Below are 17,924 nucleotides of genomic sequence, written 5' to 3'. Positions count from 1 at the left end.
ATAAATTATTGTGCACATCGCAACGAGCTGGCTGACCCAAATAGCCGAAAACGAAACAGTATAGGGAGTGGGCATGGGATCAGGACGAAGGACCAGCGACAAAATGCTGGCTGCCATTGCCAGCTGATTATCGCTAATTGTGCCCAAGGAAATAGAAATTAAACGGGTCGTGGGGCAGCGAGGCGGCGAGCTGACCGCTTTGGAGGCATGTGTTTAAATTAATTTGGGGCAGGTCTTTAAATATTCGCTGCAATTTATTTGATCGATAATTGAGCAGGACAAGGTTGACGATTTGCGGACAATTTGCCCGACCGCGCCGCCGAATTGGATGAGCAAGAAATTGAGATTAATTGAGGCATGTAATCAGAAGGCACCGCCTTCAATGTCACAGACTACAACCCCGGCTCAGTCGTAGGCACTTCAGGAACAGCAGGCGAAAATAGGCAGGTTACGAAAGCTTCTATACCGAAAAAAAAGGAAGCGACATAGAGGCTTTCGATTTGTCCAGCCCGAAATGTTGAGTACCTTTCAGGTAGGCTGTGAAAACACAATCCCATTCCATATTAAACAGGGGGACGAGTGCTATAAGCATTTTACTTTTGTCAATTCAACAGAAACATACGCAGCCTGAAAAGGTTAACAAAATTTCGGTAATATCTAAAATGATAGGCCTTCAAAAAAAGAGACCGGCATCCGCCGCAGAATACGTCGTGCCCAATAATTCGGTTCTGAATCTGCCCCACCGGCCGGGTCTGTACGATCCAACTCCCAACTCGATGGAGAAGAACGATGGACGGAAGGGCGCAGGAGGCGGCGGTGGCGCTACGACCAAGTGCCGTTACTGCGAGAACATGGCTAAGAACTTCCTTTACCTGGAGAGCCTGATCCGCAACAACGGCGAAAAGGGGTCGTCCGGGCACAAGACCTGCAGCCTGTGCAACTCTTCGCTGAAGTACCTGGAGTATGTGAATCGCAACATCCGGCAGGTCTTCGGCGACTTCGACTCCATCGTACAGGCTGATCGCGCCCTCGCCGCCAAGCCAGCCATGATGCCCAAGTACTCGGTGGGGCCGCCGGCGTCGGTGCAGCAGGCAGCGCAGTCTCAGGATAAGGCCGACACCCGGGCCAGGGGCGGAGCTGTTCTTGCGCCGCAGAAGTCCGTTAGGAGCGTCAAGCCGAAGTCTACTCTAGCCAAGTCAAAGTCCAAGGAGAAGGCTCCCAAAAGCGGAAAGGGCCAAAAGTCATTGAAGTCGTTGAAGACGCACAAGACCAAGGAGAAGACTGCGAAAGGCATGAAGGGCCAAAAGTCGCTGAAGTCCCTCAAGTCGCACAAGTCGCTCAAATCGGTCAAGTCCACCAAGTCCACGAAATCGACCAAGAGCCTCCGAAAAAGCTCCCCGAGGTCAAAGGGCGGATCCGGACACGGCAAGATGATCTTGAAGCGCAAATTCAGGAGTGGAAAGGCAGGCGGCAAGTCGGCCTCCGGCAAGATTGTGCACAGCGTTAGCCAGTATCACAATCTTAGCTCGGTTCGATCCAAGCTCTCAAAGGGCGCCAGTCAGAAGAAGCTGGTGAAGCAGCGGTCCCAAGGACCTCCTCCGGCCAGCATCAATTGGCGGCTGCTGAAGAAGAACTTGCCCAAGCGCCCAATCGCTGCCAACTAGAGAGGCGGGCCACGACGCTACGGGCGGAGAAAGGTACTTTAGGGCCTCATACCATTCGGCATTTTTGTCAAAATTAGCAGTATTTAGTTTTGAAAAGTAACGAATACATTTTAAGAGCATAAAGTAATTATCCAAACGTTTCTTTGATTTGGGCTTTAAAATGATATATTTATTCATGAAATAATTAAGGTCCAAAAGCGTACAACGCAGTGAAGGAGTGAAGATCTCCGGACCTTTAAAGTACATATGTAGGTTTCTGATGAAGCTCCGCCTGAAGTAAGCTCTTCTTGTTAAATGTAATACGTGTCGTATGAGTAATTAGTTCTCCAGATTGAAATAAATATTTATTAAATTTTTCAATTCGGTATAATGATTTCAACCAGTTTTTATCCCACCCTTCTCAACCCCTTGATGGCATTTGAAAAATATTCATATCCTTTCAAAAGACGTCTCTGAAGAACTTTTACCTTGATTTCGGCACATTTACTGTCTGAATAATTTGCCACAGCTCCCAGTGGTAAACGAGTTGTCCCTTTTTTAAATTTATAATTTGAAAAATTATGCACCAGGTGGCCATGGCATTTCTCTGTCTGAACGTTTATAACCGCTGGGGAGCCCTTTATTTGGCGAGCCTGTTTCTTTTTTCTTTGTTGGTCGATCCTTTTGCCTTTGAATGGCTCCAAAATGTTGACTCTTTTGTTGGTGGCGGCGCTCTTTTAATTGTTGCAAATATTATTTTTATTTCGAGTGTTGACAAGCACGCAATTAGCGACCCTTGATTCCCCTTCCGCTGGCAACAAAAAGCCAAAAAAAGGCACAACCGTTGACCTGGTTTGTATAAAGATTTTCCTGCGTGCTGGCTGGGAAATGGCCGAATGGGCGGCCTAACTTCAATTTTCGTTTAACGACCGGTCAACATCAGTGTGTACAGGGTCCAAATATTTTCACAATTTAAATGCAAGTGAATGGGGACGATGTTAGAGGGGGCGTGGGACGGAAGGTGGCTAAGCAGATTGCCAACCTAACTGACTTTGGGGCCGCGGCCGGCAGTTTGACAATTTTTCGCCATGCCCGCTCAAATATGCCGCATACGCAGCTGAGCCGCCCCCCGAAGCACGACCCTTCATTTGTTTATGTGACAAAACCACCCAACCGCCCCACTGAACCACTCACAGTGGTGCCTAAATGGGGCGTATGTCCTTGTGTTTGTGTGGCCACATGCCTCGTTGACCGTTCGGATAAAACTTATTAGACACAAGTGTATTTAGTGCACTTGTGTGTGTGCGTGTTGCGTGGGCGAATCCCTTCGTGTGTTGGTATGAGTGTGAGTGTCCGGGTAAATACAGAACTGCGGGCACTTCTCCGGGCGTACTGTGAGATACACGAACTATCCAGTCCCCCATCCAATACCCAGCAGTACGCATCTGCATATATCAATCGGATGCCCGCAGCGGCCCTGCTGTTGCTGTGCATTTGAACAGAAATAATATTTTGCTGCCACTGTCGAACAGTTTCTGGCGAGGATTGGGCCGGCGGGCCGGTGGGTCGGTAGGGGAATGGCCAATGGTGGGATCGGTGGACCGGCAACAACTGTGTGACGTTGCCGCACAATTCCTTTGTAATTAGATAACGTAACAAAGCAGCAACACGGACGAGCACGTAGGTCGGAGGATGCAGGACACTGAATGTTGGATGGAGGCGTTTACGGCATGCCTAGCTAGGCACTTTTCGCGTCCCACCACTTTTCCGTTGCACATTTCCCGTGCATTTTCGTTTTACGTTAAATGTTGAGAGCCTTTTCTGATTATTTGGCAAAATCGCAACATTTACCGCTGCCACACGCCACCGCCCGACACCGTACCGCCCTTGTGCTGCCTCTGGCCATTGGCAGTATAATTAGCCGCAGTCGAACATTCCGCACCCCTTCATGGACCTAGGCCTGCGAAAATCCGGTCCTGGATGTTCAATTTCCACAACGTGCACACTCGAATGGCTCTTCAAGCGATGCGTTCATTCACCGTTCCCCGCCAACAGGATCCGATACGGACGGAGTTCCCGGACCATCCGGACCAGTAGGGCCCGCCCAGCCCAGGCCTGGTCGGTTCACCATAGCCTTACTTCAGTTTTTCGGCTGAACTCAATACGCCGCCAATCCTTGCCGCTTAATTTGACCCACGAGTCTTCTGGTTGGATGGTTGGAGGAGCCCCGACGAAGTGCCACTCCCCCTTTTGGATTTCCATCATAATTGGCTGCCCGTTGCGGTGCACAACGCTCCGTGTTGGGATGTCCTTTCTGCAGTATGAGAACAAGGATGCTGGAAAAAGGGGTGCTCGATTCTACAAATTCTTACGATATTTCATATATTAATGTATTCTTTCTGTGTCATCTGGTGTTACCATTTTTGTCAGAAGTAGCTTCAATGGTTTCCGGTTTTAAAAAAATAATATTCACTTCTTTGAGAGTTCTTGAAAGTAGATATTAACCATTTACGACTTTTGATATTATTTAAAAGAATTTGGACATTTATTCCACCTCCAATAGAAAACTTTACATTTTAAGGTACTAGATCTTTACAAAAATTAAATTTTTAATATTTCTAAGTCAAACCTCAACAGTTATAAAAATTTTATAAAAAAGGCACTCTATTTTTAGCCATTTGAACTCTAAACCCAATTTTTTATGCACTCCATTCGGATTTTTATGGCAGACACCAGGCACAAGGGCCCTGCAGGCCAAAGAAGCCATCTGGCCAAACCCCTTAACCAAAACCACTCTCTGCCGGCAATAATTAGGTACTATGAGGCACCACTAAAGTGGGGCAGCCAACAAATGACCTACAATAAGATTTAGTGTGCTCTCAAGCAACTAAACTTAATATTTCACGTACAGTTAACCTACGGGTTTAAATGTCGTAATTTTCCCATTGGCACCCGGCAGTGGCGGCAGTGGCTCCTTTCGCTTTTTTCCTTCTGGCCCAAGGCTCCTCTCGAATGTTATACTGTCTCAAAGTTTGTCTCAATTACGTGCGTGCCAGACTGAGTTGGTCGGTCGGTTCATCCCATGTCCTTTCGGTATTGGTAGAGGGTGTGGGTACTGGTGTCAAGCCAAATATTTCTGGTGGAGACTGTGGCGCAATTCTCGCCAGCGACCCGCAACCTCGTCCCGTTTGTCATTGGCAACTTTTTAATTAAAAGTTTCATCCGAGTAATGGGATATTTGCACTGCGAAATGCCACGGCGGCCAGCGACGATACTTGATACTTGTGCAATATTTGTGGGCGACTCCTACAAGCGAGCAGGACTACTCTCCTTATCGCCCTTCCATCGACGACTTTCCTAAGGCTACAAGTATCTAATTGCCAAAAGGATTTGCAAAACTTCGGCCTTACATAACGTGGCCCGTCCGTCGTCTTGTTGCCGGTGATGCGCGCTGGAAACTTTTGGCCGGCAATTGCCAAACTATGCCCAGCACGGGGACTACGTGCCCCGAACTAATGAGCTGCAAGGAGTCACGCCTACAATTAGCCGGGCAGGGATTTTAATTAAGGGCCGCCTTTTTGGGACAGAATCTGGATGTGAAACTACCTGGAGAGGTGCCTCATAAATAAGAAAATATTCTCCAACTCGTACTATATAAATGGTCTAACAGAAATTGCTAATTATAATTCGATATCATTATCCCTTCCAGCAAACGTATAGTTTATCTATGTATATCTACAGTGTCCAGCATACACAGACCCGTAGCTGAATGCTCTGTGTCCTGGTCTAATCGCTGCCGGATGTCCGGAGAGAAATTTGCTTTCATTGTTTTTGTTTCGACAGCCGGACTCTCGTTATATTTGCCTGGGATTCATCTTTTTTTCTGGTGGGGTGGGGGGGTTTCAGTCGCCTATTCTGGTCTATTTTCTGTTGTTGACCATTTTTTCCCCTAGTTTTTGTTTTTTGTCTGTTTGGTACAACTTTGTTTTTGTCAGCATTCGCTTTCAATTTCCTCATCCACTCGAACTAACATCCTTCCGCTGGCTGACTTGTCGTCGTGGTTGCTCATTCATGGCCATTTTCACAGTGTCCGCAGCTGGTTTGAGTACCATGGACCATGGTCAGTAGTCTGTAGTTGGTAGTCGGTGGTCAGTAGTCCGTGGTCGTCAATCGGCAGTCGTCAGCAATGAATCCGACTGCGACTACCAGGCTAGCCCGGCCAGTCCGTTTGTCAATCAATTGTGAATTGTTTATTGAATGTTGTCGTTAGATTGCACACACAATGCCCCGCTAACAGGCCCGGGAGTCAGGAGTTGTTGGCTTGGCTTCGTTTGCTCTTCCTATTTGGCCTTCGTTTTTTGGCGCTTTTTTGTTGGACATTTTGCCACCTCCACCGAGCGATTTGTTTGTTTCAAGTTTGGGCAATGGCGTATGGCTTAGGACATTGTTTACACTGTCAAACGGTCTATTTTCGATTTATCTTTTTGTCCGCTAATCGATTTGGCAGGACCATTTGGCCAGGCCCAGCGCATTCTGCAGCTTTGAGCTCTCTCTCTCTTTCTCATAAATTTTTGGTCAAATGGAAATGCTCTTTGTTCGTAATGAAATAGTGTTGACTTTTCTCATAGAACAGACACACACATCCAAATATACTGCTACGCTGAGTCCTTAACAAATGCACGAGATTGCTTTTAAACGAGGACGACGCCGCGCAGTCTGCCGCCCAGATCCTTCCTTATCCGCAGCCCCAGTTCCTCCTGCTCCCGCTCCGACCAGAGTCCAGTGGCATATGATGATTTGTTCGCACATAATGAAACTCATCAGCAGCTACATCGAGAAACTGTAAACTGTAAAAAGTCGGACGGGGCGCGCCACGGAGGGGCCTGCCTCATAAAATACTGGCCAACTTGTTCAGATCGAGGCTTGGCATAAATTCAAAAAGTACGACTACCAGAGCTCACGACTGCCACTCGCAGGGAAAATGTAGTAAAAGCATTTTACAGTTTCATTTTCCATGGCTCACTGCCGACTACCGACTGCCGGCCAATGTCCAACGTCCTGCGTCCTGGGTCCAACTGCCGCAGCCTCGTTGCCACGGCTTTTGTGCGATTTACTTAATTTGAAGTGCGACGGGGCCATCGAGGCATTCCTTTTAAAATCAATTCGAAGTTTATTTTTCTTGCGGCTTTTTCTCGGCCACAGCTCCCTCGTTTGCTTCCAATGTTTGACTTGGACTGTCGCACTATTTATGCACGTCTTTGCCCTGCAGACCGAGAGGAACCATTTCGGCCACGACATTTAAGCCAGAGGCTGGAGAGGAAGTCGCATAATGGAAGGCCGCTATAGGACGACTTGAAGGGTTTCCTGGGGTTTTCCAGTTTTCATCTTCCTACTAAGATAACTATCTCAAATTATATCTTTTATTGTAAAAAAACTTTATTAGAATAGAATAAAAACTGGACTAATTAAAATGCCAATTATAACTCTATTTATGAGTAACTAACTCCTCTATTATTTCAATCAATCAAGTAAATTTGAGCCCTTTTCTTATGGCTTCCAATAGACTATACATTTTAAATGATTTTTTCAAGTGGTTTCAACTTCCAGATTTCAAACCGTGAGGACAAGAGTGAATTTTAAGCTGAACGCAAACAGCTTGAGCAAATTCATTAACAACAGAGCCACCGCCCTCAATTCAAATCCCCACCCACGAACAATCCGGACTCCAAAGCTCCGTAGCTGGGCGTACCAGTTGCGGTTTTCCTCTAGAAATGAGGGCAATGCATTCGCCCCGAGGGTGCCAGCGCCCAATCCCAGATAGAAAAGCCGGAATGAGCCAGAACGGGAACGGAGCAGCGGGTTGCCAAGCACTTGTTTTTGATGTGACGCTGATATTTAAAAGTGGAGTTCACATCAAAGTTACACAGCAGACCGGAATGGTCGTCATCCTAGCCTTGCCATCATCCCATCATCGTAATACGCAGCCAGATGGGTTTTGTATCGGTGAGCATATTAGTGAAGGGATAAAGGATTTCGACATAAAATAAGTGGGGCGAACCCTCAGCTGGAGTTGTCAATGCAACGTAAGCTCCTTAGCGCCAAGGAGTCGAGCTTAAAATATAAGATTTTGCTGAAATGTATCTGCTATTCTGTTAAAACTTGGTAGGGCATCCTTTGGGTCGAGTATTAAGCAGCAAAGCTATTCCCTGTGTACTTGCGGTAATTGCAGAGCGTTTTAACTATACTCCTGATGCTGCTGGTGCTGCTTTTGTTGCTGATATTTGCTGCGGGTGCAGTTGCAGTTGCAATTGCCGCATGCCGCTTGCAGCTTGCTGCATTCTCCTCCTGTTACTTGACACATGTCAGTCACTCATTCACTGCGCTTGACTTATGGGTGAAGCGAGCTGGAAACCAGGGAGTGTGGCCCGGATACTACTGGGGATCATAGGGTACCAGAATCTAGCTTTGTGTATGTTAAGTGCTAAATGCTCACTTGGCACTTCAACTGCCAGTCAGAATAAAATAGCATAATATAATATTTTCCAGGAGTAGAAGAGAGAAATTCTAATATGATTTGACAAGTTGTATGTCTACTTAATTACTTTCATTAGAACTTAGTTCTTTTCGTTATACAAAAGTTATACAAGTTACTATTTTGCTTTTTAATTAAGTAAGTTTCCCAAAAGCTTTTTAGTTTTTATTAAAAGCCTTGAATGGCTATTACAATTATAAATACTTTGAAATATGTAGAGTAACAGGGTCCTTTTTTTAAATAATTAGTATCGTTAAAGAAGCTTCTAGGGATACTACTTCATATAAAGAAGATTTCTACGAAAAAACTATAAAAAGCTTATACTCAAATAATCATAAATTCCATTCGAAAAACCCGCTAACCCTTCTTGATATACGAGCTGCCATTCCGTTCGATCAGCTTAGCTCATTAAGTATACGCCGTGTTGGACACTGGAACTCATCTACACGTCATTTGCATGCACCGTGGATTTAACGTAGGTGACTCCCCTGTAACACTCACCCTGCAAATCTGATGTTGACTTATGAGCGAGCGGCTCAGTTCAGTAACTTGCAGAAAAACGGAAATTACATTTCGCTCACTTCGTGTGCAATTAAAGTCGGGAATGGCAAGGGGTTAGAGGCTAAACTTTCCCTGCTGGCATTTGCATTTGAAATCGCAGCACTCGCAGCACACACTTTAAACTGTTCCTGTTAATTCGAATTTGAAGTTTGATCGATATGCGGGGCGTGGTTGGGTCGGGACGTTGCGGTCGCCCGCCCACTGGCCGCCGCCCGGCATTAGAGGTCATAGGAGCGAAGTGAGCGAGCCCGCTTCATCATTTTAACGCTAGCCGCCGGGGCGAGTTGTTTGAGTTGCCGCAACGCAGCCGCTGGCCCAAACCGGATTTGCAGTTGCCAATGTCTGATCCTGCAGGCCTGGCCAGCAGCGATGAGGAGGGGCTGCCCAATGGCGGCGACGGCACCAGAGGCCGCCAGCGGATCCAGCGGGACTACAGCGACGCCCGATTGGAGCGGGTGGCCGCCTACACGACGACCACAATGCGCCTCAAACCGGATAAATGGACCAAAATGATGGCCACCGATGAGATGCGAGTGAGTTGCAATTTAGCCAAAAATGGCAAGTGTTTTCCAAACTGACCACAAACTAGTTAAAGCCTCAGAATTTGTATTTTAAATTTTTAACACATTTGTATTACTTTTCAAAGCGTATTGTTTTGGACTGGCTGCTGGGCCACACCCGAGTCCTGGTAGTAACACTTAGTCCTGGCGGCGATCTGGTTCCCAGGAGTGGCCTGAGTGACTTGTACTTGCCGTTCACGGTCCCCAGCACCCGGCCAGCAGTTCCCTCTGATCCTTTGCAACTAGAGGACGATGCAATGGCCTCTGCAACGGCCGCGGTGTCCGCTGTGGTGTCTGCCACGCCGGGCGCCCTGCTAGTGCCTCTACCACCCGCTTCCTCCAGCTTCACCACCCTCGACGGAGTGCCGCGGGGCAAGTGCGCCTACTTTGTGCGACGTAATAGTTCTGGAGGACCTCTGACAGTGGGAAATTTTTCGGAGGAGGTGCTGTACGGGGACTTTCCAGTCCACAGCAAAATAGAGACCATGTCGCTGTTGTTTGATGAAGTGCTCCAACCGCTCCTGGAACAGGCCCAGAATCAATGGCCGGCAGTTGTGCGCAAAGACCTGCAGGCGCGCATCAAGGAAGTAAGGAACACTCTAACCGAGGTGGGTTCACTGAGGAAAATGTAAACTCTACATATATTTATAAACAAAATTTCATTTAGTTAGATGCATTTCCATAATTCATTTTGAATGTATGTTCTTAATTTTTAGTTTTCTTCCAGAAGAACACCAATTAAAAATTAATTGATTAATCTTTAAAATATATATTTCATTATTTGCTGTGTTGTTTAACCGTCAGCTGTGCTATCTCATCAAATTAATCTAATTGAGTGCAGTGGGGCGGAGACTTCGAGAGGGGTTTCCTCCGAAACGACTCCCTACCATTGTCTTGAAAGTATTTCGCTTAATTGGCAAAACTTTTCATGTGTCTACAGGCTACGGATACATAATATATATCTATACGTATTTATATCTGTATCTGTGTATATACTTTATTGCTATTCCCACAGATTAAGGGCAAAACCAACAATCGCACAATTTTATCGTTATTAGTTTCGCCAACAATCGTCGAGGAAGTGTTTGCCCACGTGAGCCAAGGGTAAGTCCTAGTCCTAGTTCGATGGCCATTGTCTTTGAGTTCCGCCTACGTTCTTCGTATCCTATAACTCCTGCCCTTCTGTGAAGCCCCCTGGCAGTTCCAAAATGTCGCCTTATTGTTTATGTGAGCCGACGGGAGAAGGGGTCTTCTCATGATACCAAATTGATTTTCATTGGCATAACTTTGCGCATGAATTGGTGCCAATTTATTTAACTTGTACTTTCGTGGCAATTCAAGTTGTTTACCCCTTAACCTCACACACTGGTAGCATACTTCGATTATTTTCCGGTTTTTAACCAGTTAACTGGTTGGGCCATCCAATGCTTTTAATTAAATTGCAAATATTTAAGAAAGTGATTTCATCTTTTGGCAATCACGAAATTCATGATAAATTTATGTTTTGTTTGAAAGAAAAATGTTTTTTATCAAAAGCCTTTAATATAAATCAAGATATGTTTTGCTTCACTGGCTCACAATACTCGTATCAATGGAAACCAATATGAAAAGTCAACTCGAGTCGAAAATTGAAAAAACAAATTTAATTTGGATTCTGAATATATTACAAATGAAAATTTATCTGAAAACCAAATCAAGTGAAGACTTTTGTTTGGTCCATTTTAAAGTTTTCCCAATGGCTCAAAGGAAGTTTTGTACCTTACATATTTTATTATTTCATAAAAATAAAACTTGCACAGCCACCTGAGACCTGCTCAGGACCCTAAATTCCGGAATCTTCTCGAAGAGATGTTCATCAACTGGACCACCCAGATGCACGACATAGTGGTGGAACGTTCCGAGTGTCAGGCCCTCGGATCGTCCTCCCCCATTTCGCAGTCCGCCCACCCTGCCAAGCACATCACCTTCGTTTCCCTGCCAGCCCAGGAGATTGCCTTCTGGACGAACAGAAAGCTAAATCTGCAGAATATCTACGAACAGCTGCGGGAGCCAACACACAAGATTTTATCCCAGATTCTTGAACGTATCGAATCGGTATATCACCGGCCATATGCCAACGCATTCCGACAGCTCGTGGCCGCCTGGCTAGAGGCCCAGGACGTCTCGCTCTGGCTGCAGCCACTCCTCCGCCAGACTTCCGCCTTTAATTCGGTGCAATTTTGCAACGGCCACGACTTGGTCACCCCGCTCGTCCACGTGCTGCACCTGGTGTGGACCAATGCAACTTACTACCGCAGCACCCAGAGGATGAGTGTCCTGCTGCGCTGCATCTGCAACATGATGGTACATCGCGCCTCCGAGGATCTCGAATTTCCACTGCTCTTCCAGGGTGATGCCGATGAGGGTCTAATTAAAATAAATCGAACTATCGAAGTACTGGAGCTTTTCAAGTAAGTTTTTTTGAAATTACATCTTGTATTAAATGCAACTTAAAAATATCTTTATTTTAAAGACAACGCATTCTTGACTACAAAGAACGCTATGCAGGACATCATGTCCTTTTGCCCGCCCTTCCGGGTGGAGCTGCAGCTGCTGCCCCTTCCCCACCACCAGATGACTTACCTCAGCTGTGGCGCTTCTGCCACGAGGATGTGTTTGGGCAAACACTCGATGGCTTCTCGGCCCAGCTGCTGGAGCTTCGACAGGTGTTCGAGGCTGCGGTACAATTTCAGCAACTCGAGAAGCTGGAAGTTGGGGGTCTTCGGGGTAAACTCCTCACAGATAGGATTAGGGAGGTAAAGAATAGATTTTATTGTTCTATGAACCCTATTCCACCACCTTAATTAACAATCCAGATCTTTGCGGAGTTTAAAGTGCTTTTCGAGCAGTGGAGCAATGTAGACATCGATCTAACTGCCACCCAGGCCAGCAAGTGGCGCTGCTTCCGACGCGAGCAGGCCCTTTTCTTCGGCAGGATGCAGCTATTGGAACAGAAACTGGCCACCGTCTTGCTCCAGGCCTTCGAGCAGTGTCACAGCTGGACGCACTTGCTTCGGCTGACACTGATGTTTGGCGGACTCTTGTATCGCAGTGCCGTGCAACCGGAGCTGGCCCCTGTCCTGCCACACATTCTGAAAATTTACGACTTGGAACTGGAGCAGCTGGAGACCAGTGTCACCGAGGTGCTGCTGGGCTATGAGATCCGAGGTCTAGTTGCTCTGCCAATGGCCAATAATTTCCCACCCATTGCCGGGGCTATGACTTGGCTGGAACAACACATAAGCCGATGCGATGAGCTTGGAGCCAAGGAGTTGAATCATTTGATTGACCAACTGTAGGTTCACCTTAACTCTTCAGGGAAAACTTTAAATCCTTGATGAATATTCTTTGTTTTCAGTCTTCAAGAGAAATCCGAACTACAAACCCTGCCTCTGAAGTGGGACTCTTTACTTTCGCGTCGCAATATTTTAACCACAAAGCTCAGCAATCTGCAGATGAAAATCTGGACCAATTGGCTGGAGGGCATTGAGAAGCAAATCGTGCAAGGACTCGACGAGTCAGTGCTCTCCCAGCCGGAGGACAGAAGCCAACTAAACCTAAACTTCTCGCTGGTGCTGTTCACCCTGCTGAAGGAGACGAAATATCTTTTGGCCCTACAGGCTACTGGAAGTCTGAGCGGCGATCTCTTTCAGCTGCCGGAACCGCTTCTGGAGCTCTACGACCAGAGGGATGCTTACTGGGAGCGCCGCATACGTTTAATCAAAATTGGAGAGTTTTATAATGGTATTCGATCCGGGGAATGTGCGGCAGCTGAGCTCCAGTTAATCCGCAATGAGTTGGCGGCCATTGATGAGCAGGTGGGAGTGGCCTGCCAGAAGCTAACGTGGAGAGAATATGGTAAGCTTGCTTGACAGTATATAAGCCTCTTTCTATGCATAGAGTTTCCTCTCACAGACGACCTCCTTGTGGCTGGAATATTTGAACAAAGCCGGGATTTATTTTCCCGCCTGCAGCAGTCTCACGGAAATCTAGATGCCATTCTGACCAGCATGCGCCGCTGGAGTCGCGAGCCACTGCATCAGCGTAGCTTATACGGCCGGAATCTCCTGGATCTGCGCCACCAGCAGGATCGAGTGCGTCTGCGATTGCTGCAGTGCGATGAAACCAAAATGCTACTAAACCGACTGCTAATAGCCAACTTTTGTCTGTTTTTTAACTATGAATCGCAGGAGTTTCAGTTATATTCCAGAGATCTTAGTGTTCAGGAGGTATTCAAATGGATACTCATTTATACACCCACTAATTGTTATCTCTATCTAGTTTGTGAGGGAGTTCCCCAAAGAACAGAGGCAACAGTACAATAAATATTTGGCCAGCGTGGATGAACTAATTTGCCGCGAAGTGCGCCAGGCGATGAGAATAAGGTTTCAGAACAACTTCAAGTAGAACTTTTATAAATCATCCTCATTATAATCATTATCATTGCTGTTATCATCGTTATGTCTATCACTTTTACCCAATCAATTGCCACACCTGCACTCTTTTTTACCTGGAGGCCAATAATTTCATTACATTTCAACACGATGGCAGCTCCTTTCATGTCTCATCAGAACTAATCAAGTAAATGAGCACGAAATCGCACACTGCAACCGCAAAAATGAAAGACACCTGCAGAAGCAACAGTAACAGCTACAGTAACAGCTAAAGCAGCAACAACCACAGGCACGACCACAGCAACATGGGGCAACAATGGCAACAACAAATTGCCGCGGGCCGAGCATTCATGCGTCAATTGCATGTTTCACTTAGCGGCACTTTTCGTGATTGCATGCAGACAGAGGGACTCCGACAGACAAACAGACAGACGGATAGACCGCCCGACTGCCAGACAGCCAGACAGACGGACGGAGAACCATGGGCGGGTAAAGTTTCAAAAGAGACAGACCCCGAAGGCGGGGTAACTGAAATAAGCAAACGAAATAAGGAGAAAACAAACTGAACACTAAATTTAATTTTCACATTACTCATACGCCGTGTAATTCAGTTTAGAGTATTTGTACAAAGAAATGACAGCAACGTCAGCGGCAACAGGGCAGCCGCCTTCGTCACCAGCGTCGGAGCTTACTTCTTTATCGGGTGGCATGGCAAGGTTAGTGCTACAGCAAATCACAGTGCCACAAGCAACAGGAACAACTGCAACATCGGCAACAGCAACAGCAACAGCCACATCAACGACAGTCAACGATGCTCCACTCTTCGAAGTAAAATTGGAGCTGACGGAAACGGAAATACGCTTTTCGCCCGCCTTTGATGCGAGTGTGGAAAATAATTTTCAACAAATTGTGGAGCAGCTGTTGCTCGATATAAAACAGACATGCGACTGCATGCCAAGAATTGTGGCTGACAACGCCCTGTCAGAGGATGATGAAGACGACGACGCAAACACGGCCGCGACGTTGGAGTCCCTGGGGGATCAGGACGAAAAGGAGCCGGAATGCGCGGATCCAAAGCCGCAGGCCGTGCAGTTCAACCTACTGGCAGCTGCCAAGGCGTATAGCCAAAAAGTGGAACTCACCGGTATGGATTACGCATTCTTTGACAAGTTTGCCGCATTTTTTACTCACTTGGAGAAAAGCGTATATTCTTTTGAACATGAATCTGACAATTTTTGAATGTCTATAATTTTTTCTCACTTATTGTTAGTTTGATGAATTACTATTTGATAAAACCATTATATAACTGAAAAAAGTTCTATAAGAGTATGCAAAAATATACTTGGTAGCTTCCTGTCTGTTATCCTTTCGCATTCTTTCGATTTCTGTTTTTCTCGTTCCATTCATGCCATCTAGAAGCCGATGGCCTAGAAATGCTGGAGAAGGCGATTCGCTATGCCCTGGCGGATACGGTGGAGGCGGCTACGGCTTACGCTGCCAAATTCCACGCCTATGCGTTCCTGTGGACCCAAAAAAGTGGCGACGTCCTGGCCGCCTGCATGCAGAGGGCCAAGGAGCAGACGCAACACGCCAGTGGCCGAGGCTATGCCATCATGGAAACGTTCAAAAAAGAGGTAAGCTCCAGCAAAAGGAAAACCGGAGAATGGTCTTCCCCCTTGGGGGTCAGAGAATGCCAACAGCTTTAGTGGCTGCGAGACTCACATTCACACCGTGAAAACAGGACGTGGACAGAGTCTGGAGGAGACTTCTGGGTTTCTCAATTGGCAACCACACAATTTACGCTGTGTACCCCCTGAGACCAATAACGCTTGATAAATGTTGACCATTTAGGGTCAAATGTGTGGCAGTGCTCACTGACCAGGCCCAGCCAGAAAAAAAACAATACAAAACAAAAGCAAAACATTTACGAAATGCCCAGCCAACACATGGCTTTCCTGACTTATTTCCTTCGCAGCACTGCACAGCAGGCAAATCGCCGACGTATGCGTAATATTTTCTTTAAACAATTATCAAACGCCCCGAAAAGTATGCTATAAATTACCCCAAAGGAACCCTCGCAGGAGCACAACAAGCTACATACATATTTGTATAACAAATCATGGTCAAAATGCACAGAGAATTGGGGGGCAGAGCATGTGAAATAGGGTGTTACCCAATAAAATAGGGGAAAACATGTAGCAGGAAAGTATGAATGGGAAATCAACGAAGTCTGAATGGTCTTAATCTGAAAAAAACTATAACATTTTAATATTTTTACAAATAAATTAAATCTTGCTTAAATCTCAAGCATGTGTTCTATCACTTCAACATGATTTAACAATATTTGAACATAAAATATTTCGTCTATCCAATTATATTCGAGTCCTTTATGCTGATTTTAAAGCTCTAAGACTTGAATCATTTATTTTTGATTTTTTTAACGTATGCACTTTTAATAATACCCTGAACCTAACATAGATCAGGAGAAATCACTGGCCGGCATTTTATTCATGACTAGCCATTGGGTTGCCTCTGACGCAGCTGGTGCGCTTAATAAACCAACGGCAACAGTACGTATACTTAATATAGAGAAGCCGGACCCAAACACCCGTCCATGTGTGGCAAATTAGCAAATAAATTAGGGCTGGGCAACTCGAACAAAGATGTCAGGTCCCTGATTCTCCCCCTACTCCTTCTGTCCTCTAACCTCCTTCAGATTGAGAACTACAACGAAGTGCACGACGCCATTGACCAGTGCGAGAACCGGGAGTGCATCAATGGCTGGCTGGCCCTTGACCTCAAGCCTCTCAAATACGGCCTCCTTAATCTGGCCTGCAAGTGGTCGCATCTATGCAAGCAGTGGCTACTCCGCTACGTCCAGGGAACACTGAAAGTAAGAATAACCTTTCTGAAACAATGTCAACAAGCTAAAGTTGCCTCTTCCAGGAGCTAAACGCCTTTATTGCCCGTGGCCACGAAACTCTGCAGCTGCACATCGCCCGCCACGACTTCAAGGCCCTGCTCCGGGTACTTGGCATCATGGCAGAGATCCGGCAGCGAGAGCCATACGCCGACAATGTCTTCAAGCCGCTCAAGGACATTATGGGCCTGCTGAAGACCTACAACGTGGAGTTCGAGCCACAGCTGCTGCGAGGCATCGAGCAACTGCCCCTCCAGTGGCAGCAACTGAAGCACAGCAGCACCGTGAAGCAGGAGGCGCTGCAGGACACACGATTCCACCAGCAGCAGCGCGTGTCGGCTCTGATTGGACTGCACACCTGCCACCTGCAACACTACGCCAGGCAGTTCCAAAGGATGCCAGTAAGTGGAGCGAGAACCATTATATTTCGAGTTCGATTATGTTTCATTTTTGGCTTCCAGTTCTTTCGAGTGCCCTGTCCAAACGTCTATGAAGCCTGCGATGAGGTCTACGTGCGGCTGCACCGCTTCGGACGCCAGCAGCGTCTCTACACCCGCTGGGCTCGCCTCCTGGACATCACGGCACCCGACTCCGCCTGTCTGCAGGTGTGCGAGGTAGAGCTGAGGAGAGTCAAGGTGAGTCCTTGCTTAAGCTTCTTTGTGAGATTATTAAGACATCAAAATGTGTCTTAATTTAAACCTAAAACTTTGCTGAGAATGATGTCTTGGTACATTGTTGCAAAGCCATACATAACAGAATAGTTTGATGCAATTAATCATGAAGAGAAACCTTAGTAATTGACTCGCCCGTAGCAATTGTGGGACTTTGTGCGCGTCATCGAGTCCTGCATCGTGGACTGGCACTCAACCCCCTGGCTGCTCATCGACACCGACGAAATGGAGCACGAGTGCAAGAAGTTCACCCGCGACCTGCGCACCCTGGACAAGTGCATCCGCGACTGGGCGCCCTACGTGCACATTGTGGCCGTGCTGCGCGAGCTGGTTGCCTCACTGAGGGCCATCACCGAGCTACAGAATCCGGCAATTACGGAGCGCCATTGGATGGAGTTGATGCAGCTGACAAAGGTGAGTATAATGGTAGCCATGGTGCATCCGAGTGTGTGTGTCTCGTTCCGAGTGATTGAGCTGGTGGCGGTGGATACGCAACTTCGGCATCCTGCCCTCGCGGCTGATGTCTCTTTGAGCCAGGACAATGGCGCACATTGGGCAAACACATTAGCAGGAGGTGATGTGTTGGCAAACCCGCGACGAAACG

The 17,924-nt window shown here is 46.9% G+C and overlaps 2 protein-coding genes across 2 annotated transcripts in view; both read left to right on the top strand.

Annotated features, from left to right (window-relative positions):
• Nucleotides 1–564: 564 nt before the first annotated feature.
• LOC108121862 (uncharacterized) lies at nt 565–1,798 on the top strand. Its single transcript, XM_017236163.3, has one exon. It carries the CDS (start codon nt 663–665, stop codon nt 1,662–1,664), a length of 1,002 nt encoding a protein of 333 aa, XP_017091652.2. The 5' UTR covers nt 565–662; the 3' UTR covers nt 1,665–1,798.
• Nucleotides 1,799–8,693: 6,895 nt separating this feature from the next.
• LOC108121787 (dynein beta chain, ciliary) overlaps nt 8,694–17,924 on the top strand; it is a 28,818-nt gene continuing 19,587 nt past the window's right edge. Inside the window, exons 1-15 of the mRNA XM_017236074.3 lie at nt 8,694–9,269; nt 9,383–9,904; nt 10,312–10,400; nt 11,096–11,746; nt 11,809–12,091; nt 12,152–12,630; nt 12,694–13,193; nt 13,251–13,564; nt 13,617–13,720; nt 14,341–14,873; nt 15,149–15,363; nt 16,446–16,622; nt 16,676–17,050; nt 17,111–17,284; nt 17,462–17,734. Coding sequence (XP_017091563.2) covers nt 9,075–9,269; nt 9,383–9,904; nt 10,312–10,400; nt 11,096–11,746; nt 11,809–12,091; nt 12,152–12,630; nt 12,694–13,193; nt 13,251–13,564; nt 13,617–13,720; nt 14,341–14,873; nt 15,149–15,363; nt 16,446–16,622; nt 16,676–17,050; nt 17,111–17,284; nt 17,462–17,734 — 4,884 coding nt within the window. The 5' untranslated portion in view covers nt 8,694–9,074. The remainder of the gene's footprint in view (nt 9,270–9,382; nt 9,905–10,311; nt 10,401–11,095; nt 11,747–11,808; nt 12,092–12,151; nt 12,631–12,693; nt 13,194–13,250; nt 13,565–13,616; nt 13,721–14,340; nt 14,874–15,148; nt 15,364–16,445; nt 16,623–16,675; nt 17,051–17,110; nt 17,285–17,461; nt 17,735–17,924) is intronic.

Source organism: Drosophila bipectinata, chromosome 3R (genome assembly GCF_030179905.1).
Source record: "Drosophila bipectinata strain 14024-0381.07 chromosome 3R, DbipHiC1v2, whole genome shotgun sequence".
NCBI classification, from domain to species: Eukaryota; Metazoa; Arthropoda; class Insecta; order Diptera; family Drosophilidae; genus Drosophila; species Drosophila bipectinata.
This window is presented reverse-complemented; position numbering and strand designations above follow the sequence as displayed.

Coding starts and splice junctions, on each gene's coding strand:
- LOC108121862 (XM_017236163.3), top strand. CDS start 663: ATGATAGGCCTTCAAAAAAAGAGACCGGCATCCGCCGCAGAATACGTC.